Source organism: Anastrepha ludens, chromosome 2, assembly GCF_028408465.1.
Source record: "Anastrepha ludens isolate Willacy chromosome 2, idAnaLude1.1, whole genome shotgun sequence".
NCBI classification, from domain to species: domain Eukaryota; kingdom Metazoa; phylum Arthropoda; class Insecta; order Diptera; family Tephritidae; genus Anastrepha; species Anastrepha ludens.
Window position 1 is genome coordinate 75,662,091 of NC_071498.1, and position 18,863 is coordinate 75,680,953.

Genomic DNA, 18,863 nt, shown 5'->3' on the forward strand with positions numbered 1-18,863 from the left:
TTGAATTCTCGGTAAGATGTTCCCAAACTTTTTGTAAACTAATACAGTCGACATCTCTTTATGGGAATTCCTCTTATCCGGCTTTTAGTTAAAGCTATCCGGTACAATATTCACTCACCTTAATTCAGTATCTTATATTTAAGCTTCGCAAAGCCCGAGCAAGGCAATCTTCAAAATATAGGGATTGTAGGTACAAGAGCATACACATATGTATATGTGGCCTAAATAAGTAGTGTAACGCTGAAATTGATTCGGTTAAATGGAGTGAAATTACACCTTCATCATACACATTCCTCTCAAATTTATTTACATCCTAATAATATCGATTCTTAGCATAATACAAAATATCCTGCAATTTTTACCATCACAAAAAAAAAGTAGCAAGTTAGAAATGCTAAGTTCGCGCACATTGTAGTGAAACCCATTTTTGGAATCAAACAAACTCGTAGTCAATGAGCTTGTACGAGTAGCAGCAGAGGACAGACGGAAATCTGGTTTTAACATATAAAAAGCGGGGGTGGTTTATATCCAATCAAGCTTGGCTGAATTCCATATTAAGTCGTTATCGAGATTCACGCATTTACCATAAAGGGGGCGTAGCACAGCTTATTTTTTTAAATTTACTTCTGTATTTTGCAGTAATAGATCATACCTTTGATTTTAATAGCTTAACCAGCTTAATCTGCAAAACTAAAATTAGTGAGCAATAAATTTTATATTTAAAATCTGAGAAAACATGTAGGGAACCGCTGTCTTGTTTTGATAATCAAATCACGAGCACTTGTTAAATGGGTGTTTTGTGCATTCACACATACACATGTACATGCACAAGCGTGCACGTACCCTGTAGGGAAAACAAGGTTCATTGATTGTGGGTGAATTTTCGAAGGCTTAGATCTTATGAAATATCTGCCTTTCAACATAAAATACGGGTTATGTCAATTCATTAAAGAGGCTTATCATGAATTCCCTTATTGGAAAGAAACATATTTGAGATCAGCGATTTCTATTTTGCTGAAAGCTAACTTGTCCACGATTTTACATTTAAGTGATGCCCTAATACGATGTGACCAGATCAGATCAGATCAGATCACGTTGAACAAGCTGGGATAAATAGATACTCAACGCGGTATGTTATTTCCACTTTGGGTTTATTTACAGGTGCCAAATTCCTTCTTATCTAAAAAAATTATTATATTTGCTTACAACATTTCTTTTGAATTGTGATGAAAAAAATACGTGAAAACTAGTAAAACTCACTTATTTGTGATAAACAAAATGCCTTTATATTGACTAATTTAAATTTATTTTTTTAAATGTTATAGATTTTAAGCTCACACCTTGTGTTTTTCGAAATCACGTTATCCACGATTTTATTGAAATGGATTTCATGCATTTCATTCCATTGTGGAAAGATTTCAAACATCAGCTCTTTAACAGACCGTTATCCGGCTCTGAGCGAATTTAACAGAATGAGCTGATGGGCTAACGTCACTTAAGGTGTGTTTACAAAAAAAATTAGACTGTGTTGGTGATATGCGAAAAAAATCAGCTAATGATACATCGTTGGCGTCTGAACAACGACTGATTGGACTAGTGCAGAGAACGTTAAAGTATAGAGAAGTCTCAATGACAGGAACGTATGGAATTTCGAGGAGTACTCGTCAGAGAACATTAAAGTATACTCTGTGCAATGCCTTCCAATCTTGTTTGCTGGAATTGGACAGTTGGTAGCGGGCAGAGAGTCGAATTGCTCTGAGAGTTGATATAGTAGTGTCGAAACGTTTTGCATACAGAGAACAAGGCGCACTGATCTCCCTATGTAAGGGCAAATTAAACACCTCAGCTATAGTAAATTACAGACTAGTTGAAAAGCAAAAAAATACTTTTTATATACTTATAATAGTATATTATAATACCCTCAACATCGATACACAGATAACAATGATTCTCCAATAATTGTATACCATCTTTTTAATTATATACGAACACTTTTTCCATATGTAGTTTATATGTGCACATGTTCATCATCATACATTTATATAATATTACACCTTTACACCGCTTGCACCTTTTATTGGGTGTTTGGCCAAGTTCCTCCTCTTATTTGTGGTGTGAGTCTTAATGTTGTTCCACAAATTAAGGGGCTTACAGTTTTAAGCCGAGTCCGGATGGCAAATAGTTGTATGTGAGGAGCTTTTTCATGGCGTAAATAAAATTGGGGGTTGCCATTGCCTGCCAATGGGCGACCGCTGTTAGAAAAAACTTTTTCTATCATTTGGTGTTTCATGCACGGAGATTCGAACTTGTGCACTGCCGAATGTGTAGGCCATTTATCTACGACGGTCGCAAAAGCCTCAGCAATTTCTACTTGTCCTAACTTTGATTTTCATTAATAATATCATGTACTTGCTCAATGATTTCTTAATTTTGGGAATGTTGAGTTAATTACCTACAGTCCAAACTTTTGGAGAACCGTCCAAACGTTTTGCTTGTTTACTTTTGTCTCTCATTCTTTTTGGATAGTTTAGAGTGTGACAGCTCAACTCCGCCATCCAATTTGCATATGGTATCAAACCCGCAAACGTCATTTTCATAGTGATTTTATTTCATAAACTGCGATTAATTAGTTTAAATTAAAGTTATAAAAGAAGTAGTAACCAATTGGCTGCTTTGACAATGTTGCCAATTTCTGAGTTTCAAAAGCAGATAATTTTAATACTTTTTCCATTTCTTGTGAATACACAAGAATTTGGAATTTGGTATCTGTATTCATTACCACTCGCACTATACTTTTGAGGCATCCGCACAGAAAAAAGTCCATAGGGGGAGACATGGGTGGCCAAGATGAAAAGGCTTATCAGTTTATTAGGGAAGAAATCACGCAGTATCCCCATGGTCTCTCTGGCCGTGTTCGTTAAATAAAATTAAAGTTATAGCGATTTTCTGAAAACAGCACTTGTGTTTTTTACGGTTACCACTCGGCAAGCAATGACAAACCTCCGAGTGTATTTCTACCATACAAAGGGACCATCTGCCATTTGGCGGTGGTCCCTCCATTTGTGGAATAATATCAAGACGCACACTACAAATTGGAGGAGGAGCTCGGCCAAACGAGCATCAAATAATGTAAGCGCCAATAAATATGTATATGTATATTAGCAACCCACAGCTTGTTTCAAACAGATTTATTATAAACAAGCGCTGTAAATAATAAATTAATTACTATTGAAGGAATTATTATAAAACATTATTTGACAGATTATTTAGAAAGGATGGTCCAAAAGAATGAATACAATTAAATGCTCTCCAATAAGTAATTATACGGAAATATCTACATATCGTCATATGAATTCAAAAAAGCCCTAAGTTACAAAAAATTCAAAATCGACTTTTTAGTTGATTATTATGCACCGTATAGTGCATAGTTGATTATTATTATACATGTTCCTTTAAAATTTTATAATCCAACAACCAATAATGACGTTGGTATAAACAAAATTCGAAAAGCCGGTGACGGTGACGGTGAATAAAACATTTTCATTTTAAAAGGTTTTTTGCTTCTGTAAAATTTTTAAAATGTAACTTAGGGCTTTTTTGATTTCATGGGACGATATATTCAAGTTAGTTAGTTATAATCTTTTATACAATTTCAGCATATACCATACAATATTCCCAGCACTTTCATTAGAAACCAAAACACGGGATGGAGCACAAATAACTGGCCATGTATGTGTAAAACATTGAGATCTAAAGTTCACACTGGCGACGATAAATGTTTGCCCTTGAGCTTTATTTATTGTCACTGAAAACAAAAATTCACTAGGAACTGGAGATTTTTAAATTGAAATGGGAGGGGAGAACCGTCGGTATTATCGGACTCCTTGGAATCAAAACATTTTCTGCAGCACCACTGCCAGTCGAAATTGCTCAATTTTTACTCAATCATATGCGTTCTAACCGCCTTGATTATCAGCCTGGTTCTATTACATATTGTTGGCGGATTTAGATTACGTAGTAATATTACAGGAGCTCCTACTTCAATAAGTAGTTTATGTGGCGGCATTCCTGGTGGGTTGACACAATTTTCAATTTCTATTGAGTAATTGACTGGCACACAGCGAACAAACACCTTTTTTATAAAAAAAGCGTTACTTTTGCTTTAAAAACTTTGGTTATATGAGAAATAATGAAGTAATTGCTACAATTTCATGATTTTTTCATATTACCACTCCCCTTTTTTTATAGACTCCTTCAAAGTATAATATGTTAAAATTAACCTTCCTGGATATATACCTATATACATATATATAATTGGGTGTTTGTCCAAGCTCCTCCTCTTATTTGTGGCATGCGTCTTTATGTTGTTCCACAAATGAAGGGACCTACAGTTTTAAGCCTTCGAACAGCAGATATTTTTTTTATGAGGAAATTTTTCAATGCAGAAATACACTCGGAGGTTTGCCATTGTCTGCCGAGGGGCGATCGCTATTAGAAAAAAAAAAATTTCATTTTGGTGTTTCACCGAGATTCGCCTACAGTAGTTAAGCCTTAAAATGTAAAAAAACCCTTGCACTCTGTGTGAAATTAATTCATTACATACGTATTTCGTATGCAATAAGAATAATTACCCAACTATAGGCCCATTTCGAAATTACAAACAGAATCAATATTATTTGAATATACCTATTTTGCCGCTAATCTATTAATCACTGTTAAGCAGCATGATTTCATAAATCTCGAAGTAGTTTCGGATTACTGTACGAGGGCGGTTCAATAAGTACCCGTGTTTGATGACAGAGGGCGTTGCTTAGGGAAGTTGGTGTTAGCATCGTCATCTGTCATCTATCAAAAGACGGCAAAACAAATTTCAAACTGATTGCTAGGTTAGTTTGGATTTGGCAGCTATTCGAGTAAGACGTGTTTCGTGATTGATTTCGGTAATTCACATTTTCTTTTTTGTTCGGAAAAAATGCGAGGAGATAAAAGCAAAGTTTGATGCTGTCTATGAGATCGCTTCGCCATCTATGACCACAGTTAGATATTGGTTTAACGAATTTAAACGTGGTCGAACATCCGTTTTTAAGGAGGAGCGACCAGGAAGCTCGGAAGTCGTGGTTACCGGAAAATTATTCAAAAATTTCACGACATGATTCTCACTGATCGACGAAGAAAAATACGCAAAGTAACAGAGACCATAGGTGTGCCGACCGGAACGACAATTAGTGTTTTACATGATAACTTGGCGATGAAAAAATTGTTGGCAAGAAGGCTACCGCGGTTGCTCACGGTGGACAACAAGCGGATGCAACTGTTTACTTAGAGGCAGTGTTTGGAGCGATTTAAGAGAGATCTGGAGGAATTTTTGCGTCGAGTTGTCACCTTTGATGAAACCTGGATTCATCATTACCTACCAGAAACTAAGGGACAATCAAAACAATTGATTTTTCCCGGTGAACTTGCTCCAAAGAATTCGAAGACAGTCCGATCGGCCGGAAAGGTCATGGCGACGATTTTTTGGGATGCGAACGGCGTCATCCTCATGGATTTTTGTGAATAAAAAAGAACGATATCTGAACAATACCACAGTAAGTAATTGGGCCACTTTCAAAAAAAATTGAAGAAGGCCGCAATTAACGAAAAAGAAGGGTGAAACAGCACGATAACGCACCAGCACATTCATCCGGAGTTTTCGCCGCCAAACTGCATGAATTGGTTTTTCCAAATTAAGTAGTACGGGTTTGCATTCTATTTCTTTAACTTGGATAAAATCTTAACTCTTAGTTGTCAATACGTAGTTGTCAGTATGTGGTCCCATCCCTTCATTTCGTCCTCTGTGCCCTAGGGAATTATTCTGGGTCCCTAGTTTTGTAATATTTATCACCCCAGTAATACAAGTATTTATCATTTCCAGTTGTTTTAAACACGCTTAATTTCTTTTGTGGGCCGCCGTGGTCGAATGGATTGGTGCGTGACTACCATTCGGAATTCACAGAGAGAACGTAGGTTCGAATCGCGGTGAAACACCCAAAAAAAAAAAATTAAGAAAAACATTTTTCTAATAGCGGTCGCCCCTCGGCAGGCAATGGCAAGCCTCCGAGTTTATTTCTGTCATGAAAAAGCTCCTCATAAAAAATATCTGCCGTTCGGAGTCGGCTTAAAACTGTAGGTCCTCCATTTGTGGAACAACATCAAGACGCACACCACAAATAGGAGGAGGAGCTCGGCCAAACACCTGTGTATATATATATATATATATTTCTTTTGTAAGCTAATAATTTTAAAATCTGCAATATATATAGTTAATACAAAAAATATACTAAATTTAAATATAAAGAGGTGTTTTAAAATTTCGTTTCCTTATCCCTAATGCCCATCATAAAGGTATTTCTAGGTTAACCAATATTGGTGAATTTTTGATCTAGGTATTGGATTTTTACATTCTTATCTTAAAGCTAATTAAATTATGCCATTGCAAAATAGTATTCAATGCTCGCTTTCATTCGTCTCTCAGCTCAGATCTTATTGATCCGTACACTTTAAAAATACTATTACCTCACTTGTGCGCTCTAAGTTTGAATACATGAATAGTGAAATATCCGTTTTTATTTGGATATTTCATTATTCAAGTACGGTCAATAAGCTTGAAATAACCAAAATTTTATTTTTTGAAGTATGATCTGCGTTTTAATGACTATATTCCATCGTAAGTGCGAGATGCATGCTCATTAAACTGATATCGTTATACAAAGAACGGGTTTACTCTTGCTTAATTCTGTTTTCGATATAATACCTGCCATAAGGCTCTGCTAACATTGCATGCCGTCGGATCTCTCCATCTACTGTACAATCCTGGATTGGGGAGGCTGTATTCTTGGTTGCACCCAATGGTGCGATCATCGATTCTACAAGAATGTTATACATGGCAGTTTGACTGCTTTTTTGTTTCCTTCCTTTCCTGGACCCTAAGTTTACTTCTCCTGCGTTTGCCACCCAAATCCCACATCGGATAGATGTAACCAGGCAACGAGTGCTGTCACCTTAAGACCTTCTCATACCTTAAGTTCCCACGGTTTGTGGTCACATGTTATTCACGCTATCTGGCACCTTTAGCCTCCACGGCTTGAACAATTGCTAATGCTGGTCCGATCAATAGTATAACTTTGCGACCTATGTTATCTCTGGCATCAGACCGTTTACTCATTGTCGTTTCGATTAAGAGGCTACACGATCCACCAAAAAGAACGACAAGGTGGCAATTACCTTTGGTGGTTGAACTTGGGTAGACCCAAAGAGATGCGCAAGTTTATTTAGCCAGCAATTCAGGTCTAAGCGATGTGCCACCAGATAGTTGCATAAACTGCCAAGCAACTGTCCGCCGCTTACTTTCTCCAGCGATGTTGTTCAGGTAGCCATCAATGAAGCAAAAACTTTAAAAGCCATTGGTCCGGATAAACTTAACATGCTGATGCTGAAAAACCTAGGTCCATTGGGAGTACAAAGTCTTATAAAGGTCTTCAATCTGTCTATGACCACTTTCATAAATCTTGACAATCGTCCGCTAACTATCCCTTCCTCAATAGTGAAGACACTTGAAGCCCTCCTACTCCTTCTTCTACTCTACATGAAACACTGACTCCAGTAACAAATCAGGATGGATTTCTTAAAGTAAACAGTGCCACTACAGCTCTCACCGCCATAAACATCCAGATTAACCACGGGCTTAACCGAAACCTCCTCTGCAAGAGGGCTGTCCTAGTAGCGCTGCACCTGTCGAAGGTTTTCGATACTCTTAGCCACTCCACGCCACTAGATGATAGCCAACAGTCGGCCCTTCCCCTCCCGAGATTGAAGAGGGGTCCTTGAAATTTTGGTCGTCACCTTGGACAGTTTGACCTCCTATTCAGCGTATACGACCGGACCGACACTTAGGTCAAAAATCGCAACAAGGTCCTCAAATCGCTAGCCGGTAGCACTTGGGGCAAAGGCAAAGAAATAATGCTGGCGATATTTGAAGCAATCGGCCAGACGGTCGACATACATCTCACCACCTTCCTAAACTCCCGACCCCCGAATTCCGTTATCGGGGGCCAAATACCACCTATTTCAGACGAAGGGCTTCAGCTGCTTCGAGAGGCCCGCGTTACTTTGGCCCAATTAGGATCTGGATATTGTAGCAGGTTAAACTCCTACTTATACAGAATCGATTCCAACATACTTAATATATGTCGGCATGTAAAGGCACACGGCACAATATTAAGCACCTATTCACATGCTCTCTCAAACCTACTCATCTGAACGTACTGAAACTCTTCTACCATTCATTTATTTTATACTAAATACAACTTGAAGACAAAACACAACTGAAACTACTGGACCGGACAATATATAGACAGACGTTAAACGACATTCATCTCACCACCTTCCTAAACTCCCGTACCCCCGAATTCCGTTATCGGGGGCCAAATACCACCTATTTCAGACGAAGATCTTCTGCTGCTTCGAGAGGCCCACGTAACTTTGGCCCAATTAGGATCTGGATATTGTAGTAGGTTAAACTCCTACTTATCCAGAATCGATTTCGACATACTCAATATATGTACATATGTCGGCATGTAAAGGCACACGGCACAATACTAAGAACCTATTCATATGCCCTCTCAAACCCACTCATCTCTTATAACGTACTAAAGCTCTTCTACCATTGATTTCTTTTATACTAAATACAACTTCATATTAGTTTTAAACAAATTATTAAATAGTTTAGAAAATGTTTTTTAGTTTGTAAGAAATTCAATATTTTCTAGATTATTAATAAATAAATAAATTTATGGAGTACACCTTAGAGAGATGTAGGTAGAGACGAAGGTAAGTCTCTAACGTCAATCTCTACAGTAATTTTTCATCTTAATATATTGAAATAAAGATTCCGGGGTATTAAAAAGCCAAAACGCATTTGGTAAGGTATATTTATTTTATAATATTAAATAGTTGCTTAAAATATACTTATGTTACAAAATACAGAATTGGAGGAACCTATTTTGCTTCCAAAGTACCTACCTAAATATAACCGTAACAATAATAAATAAATAACAAACTTCAATTGTGCGCCTGCCACAATGCATATGTAGGTATGTGCATGGAACATAAAAGAATGAGCTTTCTTCTAAATTATGATCTTCCTTCACTTTTCTCTATTTACAAATAAAATATTAAATAATTTCATACAGCGGTCAAACGGAAGCTGATTTTATGAAGCGAAGGGCACATGGGGCGCACCCTTGGCTCTATGGTGTGTTCGATAGAAAAAACTTTTATTTTGATGTCTAATGGGGTAAGCAGGAATTTATCACTTAATTAAATGTGTTTAGTACATATAGTTGTATATGTATTGCATAATTATTCCAATATTCCAGTTATAATTTCGTATTGGTTTTATAACTTTTCCCCGCTCAAATTTAGAATATTATAGTAGTTGTGATCAGGAAACCGCTCCAATTCTATGTAATCCATTTCAGTATGTAATAATTTGTCGAGCATTTGTACCAACTCTACGAAAGTAGGACGTTCATTAGCATCACTTGCCCAGCAATAGTACATTATGTTATAAAGTTCACGTCGGCAGTGTTCAGGTTTTTCGAGACGAAATCCATCACGCACCTTAAAATACAGAAATCAAAACAAATTGTAAATTTTTTCATCAATTTTAATATCTCAACAAAACAAAACTGTTCTACCATAACCTTAAAAATAGTTCACTAACAGAATCATTGAGTAATAATATACTACTAGGATCGCCCATACGTCGAAATTTCGTTAGTTACGTTAGTCGACGTTATATAAATACGGAGAGCAAAATTTAGTCATACCTTTTTTTAATATATATAGTCAAAGAAAAAAGTTGAAACATATATCAATGGATAGCTGATGTTGAAACATTTTACATGATACTATATATGTGAATAGATGTAGTAAAATTAAATGTGAAAAACATCCCATTTTACCTGTATTAAGCGATCCTATATTTGTGTATTTCAAATATTATAATTTTTTTATTCATCATTCGTTGAATAATGTTAATGTTAGTTTTACTTGCAGTTCCCCAGATTTCTATGCCGTATGCCCAAATTAGCACAATAACAGTTTTGTATACAAGAGTTTTATTCAGCAATGACAGTTTCGAGCGCCTGCCAAGTAGCCAGTATAGATGTCGGAATCTGTTTTTTACCGGATTTCTTTTCAACGTAATATGTTCTTTCCAGAGAAGTTTGGAGTCAATAGTCATTCCAAGGTATCTTGCTTTGGTATCTATCGGGATTTGTGAATTGTTTATTGTCAGATTCTCGCGTCCTACTTTCTTGTTAGAATAAACTACATGAATTGTTTTGCCACTATTGATTTGTATACCCCAACCATTAACCATGTTAGTGCTTTGTTCAAAATCTGTTGTAACTTGTTTGTTGCTGCTTCTAAGGTTGCAAATATAGTACAGGCCATATAGACAAGATACACAGCAACGCATGTATATCTTTTATCAATATCTGACAATATTTTATTTGTTGCTCTATGTACCTGTTCTATTGTTGAATATTTTCTACGAAATCCGAATTGGTGTGATGGAAATAAGTTTCGCGCCTGTAGTATGGGGTGAAGGCGGTCAAGTATAAGCTTCTCAAAAAGTTTGGATAATGATGGTAATAAACTAATTGGTCTATATGAAGAAGCTTCAGAGGCGTCTTTATTAGGTTTGGGTATTGCGATGATTTCAGCAAATTTCCAAGGCAGTGGAAAATACTTCTTTCGTAATGATGAGTTAAATATATTTCTTAAGTAGAGAGTGGCTTTGCCAGATAACTCCTTTAGAATCCTTCCTGTGATTCCGTCACGTCCTGGTGATTTATTTACGTACATTTTTGTCTCAATTGCTATTCGTATTTCTTTCGAAGTTATTTTCTTGATTGGTATATTTATGTTATTTGTGAGGTGAGCATGAAATTCAGAATTGTCAACGTCTTGGTTATTATGTTGATTTGTAAATGTTTTTTTTAAATGATCAGCGAGTATTTTTGCTTTTTCTTTTGTGTTTCCGCCCAAGAATTTGTCCTAGTCCTTAGAGGGGGTTGGTGCATAACTGCGTTGTCGATTTTTTTGCAGGCCTTCCATAGTGTATAGTTTGTAGCTCTACTGGCTGCCAGTGATGTGATATATTTTTGAAATTTTTCGTCCTTGTCCACTTTTAATATATCTTTAATTTCTTTTGTTGCTATATTCAGCCTTTTTTTAATATCTGGTGAACGTGTAGATTGCCATTGTTGCCTTAGTTTTCGTTTTTCTCTGATTTTTTCCAAGATTTTATGGGGTAATTTGTGTTTGTTGTTACTCATCTTGGCTATAGGTGTAGAAGTTGTTGTTGCATACACTATACTGTCATTGAAGTATGCGATTGCGGAGCCTAATTCTATTTCGCTCTTTAGGGGGACTTTAATGTTAAGGCTTTGCTCTATAATTTCACGAAAATAGTTCCAGTTCGTATAATTATTGTAAAATTTATTTGTCTTGTAGGTTAGGATAGGACTGATTTCATAGCTTAATAATCAGCTTAATGGTCAGATGAGAGGTCAAAGCTTGGAGTTACTTCTAGTTGCTCACTTTTAATATCTTTCGTAATGTAAAAGTCAATTAAATCAGGTCGCTTCTGCATATCAGTTGGCCAATAAGTTGGTTCTTCAGACCTTAAAAAGTTACTTTTATTTTCTATTATTGCATCGTAAAGATTTTTTCCTTTCGTGTTTGTTATTCTGGATCCCCATAAGGTATTCTTTGCATTGAAATCTCCGTCTGCAATAAAACGGCCTTCAAGAGTTTTAAGAAAGTCAAGGTATAGTGCCTTAGAATTTTTGTGTTTAGGAGGGCAGTATATGGCAGAAAGGGTTGAATGTCCACAAAAGTCCTCAATTTGTATAGATGTCGCTTGCAAGTGGTCCTGTCTATAGTGGTTCACATCAATGCATTTAATGTCTTTGTTTATAATTACTGCCGTTCCACCATGTGCCTTGTCATCAGGGTGATTGGTGTGATAAATAGTATAGTTAAACATGTTTAAGTAATTTCTATCTATGAAATGTGTTTCAGATATAAGAGCTGCGTCTATGTTATTGTTTTTTTGAAATGTCTTTAGTTCCAGTGCATGTTGGCTTACACCATTAGCGTTCCACAGGACAATTCTTAATTTGTCTTGTTTGTTCATTAAATTTAGCGAAAAGTAACGTGATCATGTTTATCATTGCAGACATTTGTGAGATTAATTGTTTCATCATATCTTTCATCTCTGAAATTTCTTTGTTTTCCCTTATAGTTGCTCCAATAGTTTGAACATCATTTTTAGAGTTTATGGCTGTTACTTGGGCATAAGATAAATTTGGTGTTGTAGGACTGTGTTGGGTTGTCATATTGTCTAGTGTAGTTTGTGATGCAACTTTTTCTTCTGTCTTTGTAATTGAGGTGGGATTTTGCTGTCTGATACTTGAAAACTGTTGTATTTTTAATGATTTGTATATCATACAGCCCTTGTAATTGGATGTGTGGTTTTTACCACAGAGAGCACATTTTATTTCGTTGATGTCCTTTCACAATAATATTATTTATTTTTATACATAATTTTTTTTATTTATGAATTGGAAACATTTAATTTCTTGTATTACGGGAAAAAAAATTAATTTTGTTTGAAAAAGCATAATAAAAAACAATCATTAATTAATCCATCCCCATCATAATTTCTGTATCAAATTTATAATAGTATTGATTTACAATATATAAGTTTCCAGTTGTTTCGTCAACTTTTATATCATGATACATATATATAATATCATGATACATATTATAACATGATACATCATAATACAGGTAAAATAGTGTCCGTCTCCGCATATGCTATCCATTGCTATATGATTCAACTTTTTTCTCTGACTATAAGTACTAAAAAAAGGTACGACCAAAATTTGCTCTCCGTATTAATATATAGATAATATGTACCTATGTATCATCGCAATCTCGAAAAAAAAATCCTTTTATGTTCGGTGTCAGTACCGGAACTCCGTTTCAAGCCAAACATGTTAAAGAATGGACACGAAAAATATTGGACGGGCTAATATCATTATAACATAAAATGTGTATCAAAACAATTTTTATTTTATTTAAGTTTTATTAAGCGTACTATGTTAAACAAAAAACTCATATCAATTCTCTTTTTTACAAGCAAAATGGGGCAAATTAGATTTGACTTCTCTCTTTAAGCGATGGCTATTAGTTTCTGTTACGGTATCTGCGGCCGCCGTAGCCGAATGGTTTGGTGCGTGACTACCATTCAGAATTCACAGAGAGAACGTAGGTTCGAATCTCGGTGAAACACCAAAATAAAGAAAAAGGTTTTTCTAATAGCGGTCGCCCCTCGGCAGGCAATGGCAAATCTCCGAGTGTATTTCTACCATGAAAAAGCTCCTCATAAAAATATCTGCCGTTCCGAGTCGGCTTGAAACTGTAGGTCCCTCCATTTGTGGATCAACTTCAATACGCACGCCACAAAGAGGATGCGGAGCGCGGCCAAACACCCAAAAAGGGTGTACGCGCTAATTATATACATATCTGCCGGATCATTACCCTGTTGCAGTCAAACTACGCACAAGCCTCTGTGCAGCAAAAAACCGACATCTAAGAGCTAAGACGTATTATCCAACAGAAGAAACGAGAGGCCGAAATACGTAATTGCGAGGAGCTTGAGATTCTGGCCAATAGGAACAACGCCCGAAAATTCTACCAGAAAGTTCGGCGGCTTACAGAAGGTTTCAAGATCGGGGCGTTTTCCTGTAAGTACAAAGACGGCAATCTGGTGACTGACATCCAGAGCACTTTCATGCATGACCGTGTTGTTTACTTTTTGTGTATATAGCACCTCGAGAGCATGAACGAATGATTAAATATCGCAACACTTTCCGACCGCCATTTGTAAACAAAAAACATCTTATATTTTTGCTTTTGCTTGTGTTCCGTTGAAGGTTGAGTAAAATTAAAAAAAAATACTCAGCATTATACTTTATAATTTATTCTAGCTGCTTTTCGCTTAGAGAACCTGACATTACATATTTGCGGTAAAAGTACGATCACACATGCATTAATTACCAATAAATCCACAAAATTAATCTACCCGTTCACATATGGCAGATTAACTGCAAAATTGACAATCAACGGTCAATACTGCTGTGAAAGGTTTTTCTTCATAGAAATTATTTTGGTAGAATATTTCGGTGTTTTTGGTTTGTTTAATTATTATTAACGATTGGAGGAAATCCGTAAACAACGTTTACCGAGGTTTCAAAAAATTATAGCAGCAATACACATTCAAAATTCGATATTACATTTTATAATAATAGTCCAGTCATTATAGTAAGTTCACCTCGGAATTCGAGATACCCAGCTGTAAGTCTGTAAATATTTGTATATTGGCACCCTAAAAGTTGTCTCAAAACCTACATATGGTAGGTTGTACGCAACTATTAAATTTCAAGGTCAAAGATCATGGAACCATGGAATTTTTGCTATTTGTATTTATTATCAATATTGTAGAATACAAAATTCTCTTCAAATTTTGTTGCAAACAATTTTTTGTACGCTGAACCGTTTGGAGTATATAGTTGATGAACTATCGATAAATCAATAATTATAAATATTATATTTGTTAATTTTTATTAACTATTATATTATATTTTCCCCTAACCTATCCACTTTTTATTCAGTATTAATTTACTTAACAACACTTAGCTGCCCATGCAATTGCAGAATGGTTAATGAAAAATGGAATTATATTTGAATTTTAACCTAATTAATATTAGTAACTTCTTATATGATGAAAAAAAAAATTATGAATTAATCTTTTTATTGAAAAATATTATTCAATACATTTATTTTTATTAAAAAAAACACCAGTCTAACGGTTAGACGCGATAGAAGTGAAACCTTCCGTAAAACAAACTGAGAGAGAATAAGACGAAAGCAGCATTAGGAGCAAGATAATTATAGGTTCATATTTTATTTTCTTCATTTTATTATTATTCATCCTCAATGTTTTCAATTTCAACAAATGATACGAGTGGCTTATGATAGCTAAAATATGATACAAATGCTTTGGTGTCGATGTTGTCAACATGTCTTTGAAATACCGCGTCAATGGTTGTTTTTGATCGTGTTGTCGATTCAGTGCGATTGTTACACATTTTTAAATTGAATGTTGTATTGAGAACGTCAATTAAAGGAACCGCTGTGTCCAATGCAAAATTTACGTTAAAATCGCCACTTAAAATCATTGGAACTTTATTGTAATCTTTTCTAAGTATCCGCGGTACTTCTGGTGCATACTTTATTAAATTTTCGTGAATGAATTCCGTGATGCTATTTATTGATTTTTTTTCTGTCGATATTCACGACACTTTTCTGCATTATTTTTCGGCATAATTGCGGTAAATATTTAAAAATAAAAATATTTACGAATATAAAAATACACACGCGGTTGCTATTATGAGCGTGCCCAGCAAAACCTGCGTGACCGAAACTCTAACACAATTACATTTTTTTGAATGTTACAAACACATATGCACGCAGGTTTTGCTGGGGCGTGACTAGAGTTGGGTTTCGGGAATTTCCCGACGGGAATTCTCGAGAAATTCTCGATATTTTTCCATCCCGAATCTCGAGAATTGAAATTTGTAGCATTTCGGGAATTCCCGAATCTCGAGAATGTTTCAAGATTTCTCGAGAAATCCATTTTTTTGAACAAATTGTTGCAAAATTGGCTGCAAAAGATGGAATTCCAATAAACGCGACAACAAAAAGTGAGTTCATTCGTAATAGTATCAGCCGCTTAGGATTTCATCTTCCAAAGTGTCACAAAGCTGTTCTGGGTTTGGTTATGAAGTACTGCACGAAAATAAGAAGCGATTTGAAGATCAAAATTGAAAATTTTAAATCTGCACAGCGTAAGTTCAGCTTGAGCATCGACGAGTGGACAAGCGTGCGAAACCGACGTTACATGAACATCCATATATATTATGACGATGGACAATCTGACAACCTTGGCCTGGTTCGCATTCAGGAATCATGTCCCGCTGAAAAAGTATATGAGCTCGTAAATGCAAAGCTTTCAGACTTCAATATAAAACTACAGTCCGACATCGTGGCTATTACAAGTGATGGTGCCAGTGTCATGATCAAATTTAGGAGACTAGCACCAGCGCATCAACAGATTTGCTACAATCACGGCATACATTTGGCGGTCATGGAGGTAATGTACCAGAAACGAAAAGTCGCAAACACGATATACGATAGCGACGTAAGCGATGGAGACGATTCGGTGATAGAGGCTCCGATGAAAATGAAAACAATGCAGCCAGTACTTCATTTTCCGACATTAATGCGGAAAACGCTTCCGATGACGAGGACGACAATATCGTATTTGTTGCTGACAAGACGGTCACTATAAAGTCTGCATTTGAAATCGTAAAAAAGGTTCGCAAGATAGTTTTCAAGAACTCGCCTGTACGGAATGCCATCTTGCAGAATTATGTTAAAGAGGTCGAGAAAAAAGAGCTTTTCTTGCTGTTGGATTGCAAAACACGTTGGAATAGCCTGGAAACTATGCTGGCCAGATACATTTGCATCAGCAAGCATGTTCGTAAGGCGCTCGACACTCTTAATTTAAATTTTATGGCCACTACTGACGCAGAAGAAAAGTATTGCGAGATATCATAAATGCTCTTAAACCTATACGTGTTGCTGTAGAAGCACTTAGTCGCCAAAATGTGAACTTACTTGCTGCGGATTCTATTCTCAAATTTTTGTTCACAAAATTGGAGAATCAGCACACCGAATTGGGCAATGAATTCTTATCCAGCCTAAAAAAAAACTTAACAGCTCGTAGATCTAGCCGTTTGTTATCGGCCTTTAAATATTTACACGATCCTGTTAACAGCTCTAGTGACAAATCTGAATTTTTCCACACCTGTTCTAAAACAGAATTGATAAAAGAAGCCGAAAACTATTTGGTTCGTCTATTTTCTACGAGCATTCAAGAAGACCAAGCAGTGTCTAGTTCTGACGATGATGACGTATTTGCAACCAGCAACGTCGATGAAGAAGATATGGCGAAACAGCTTGAAAAATACGTTCAGCAATGCTCAAAACCGGAAGCAGACATTGCGCAACATGCGGCGAACCAGATGTTTTCGTCGCTTAGAAACGAGCTAAAACTATATGAAAAAACTGGAGAGAAAACACAAAATGTTGAAAGACTGATCGGGGCTTTTAACACTGTTAAGCCAACATCGACTCAAAATGAGAGGAATTTTTCTACAGCGGGTAATTTTGTGTCCAAAAAGCGTACGCGATTGTCAGACGAAGCCATTGACAGTCTGTGTTTTTTAAAACACCATTTTGGGAAATAATGTTTACAATCACTTTTTTCCCCTATTTTAATAAGTATAATCTTGAATTATTTTTGTTTTAAATTTTTTTGTAATTATTTTTGTTTCACTTTTTTGTTTGCAATAATTGAAATAGTAAGTAATATTTTCAAATATTTTTTTATGTAATTTATACTTTAATCAAAATAAATAAAAATAATATTTTATGAAATTCATTGCTCTTACACTGGTTTTAGATTTTTTTTTTTAATTTTTTGGAATTTTTCCCGAATTTTCGAGAATTCTCGAGAAATCTCAAAAATTATTTTCGGGAAATCCCGCATCTCGAGAATTGAAATTTTCGTTATTTCGGGAAATCCCGATTCTCGAGATTGGGATTTTCTCGGGAAATACCCAACTCTAGGCGTGACCGAAACTCTAACACAATTACACATATGCACTCGTATTTGTTTGAAATTCGACTTTTTTTTTGGTTCTCCGTCACCTTTGGAAAATGTGTAAACAGTAAGCAAACTTTATTCATATATTTTTCCTCATTTTTGCATCAGTAAAATTAAACAAACGCCGTAGCCGAATGGGTTGGTGCGTGACTACTATTCAGAATTCACAGAGAGAACGTCAGTTCGAATCTCGGTGAAAACACCAAAATTAAGGAAAACTATTTTTCTAATAGCGCTCACCCCTCAGCAGGCAATGGCAAAACACCGAGTGTATTTCTGCCATGAAAAAAGCTCCTCATAAACATATCATAAAATAAAAAAATAAAATAACTGTATAAAAAAAAATTTTTTCTTGTGATTCGAACCAAGGATTTTGGATCGGAAGCTCACATTGCTAGCCGCTCGGCTATCGCGCCATGCTGTCGGCGCTGGCCTAAAAGTTATTTAGTTCGTCGCTACGTGTATATGTAATATTCGTAGCCAAGTGTCGCTTTTTTCGTTTCACTTTTTCTCAAATCACTCCCAACGATTCTAAAGAAGTTTTCACTTCAAAAATGGAATAAAGGGTACAAAAACTACAATTTATAATTTTAATCATCTACCTCCTCTTCATCGTCGTCTTCCGGCTGCTGGTAAATTTCAAACTGATATTCATTATCGTCTTCAACGACCTTTGTCTCAAGTTCTTCCATGATTTCGGGGTCAAAGATTCCGTCTTCGCTAATGCCGCTCTGATATGGTAGAGCATTGAGACAAGCTTGCCCATTAATATACATTGGCCACAAGCTAAATAGCATTGCACGTCCGCTTTCCTGCATGCGCATCGCGAACCACAACCACTCTTGCAGTTGCAGAAAATTGTATTTAGTAAATCTTCTGGAGCAGGTGGTAAAATTGCCATGACAGGCTCCAGAAAATCGTTTCGCATTGCCCAACCCCATACCTGGGGTTCCAA

General features: G+C 36.0%; 1 protein-coding gene across 2 annotated transcripts in view; it reads right to left on the reverse strand.

The window, feature by feature from the left end:
• Positions 1 to 8,965: 8,965 nt before the first annotated feature.
• Positions 8,966 to 18,863, reverse strand: part of LOC128871884 (tyrosine kinase receptor Cad96Ca) — a 63,475-nt gene continuing 53,577 nt past the window's right edge. For both annotated transcript variants that reach the window (XM_054114031.1, XM_054114030.1), the window contains exon 11: positions 8,966 to 9,660. In XM_054114031.1, the coding sequence (XP_053970006.1) occupies positions 9,436 to 9,660 (225 nt within the window). In that variant the 3' untranslated portion in view covers positions 8,966 to 9,435. The remainder of the gene's footprint in view (positions 9,661 to 18,863) is intronic.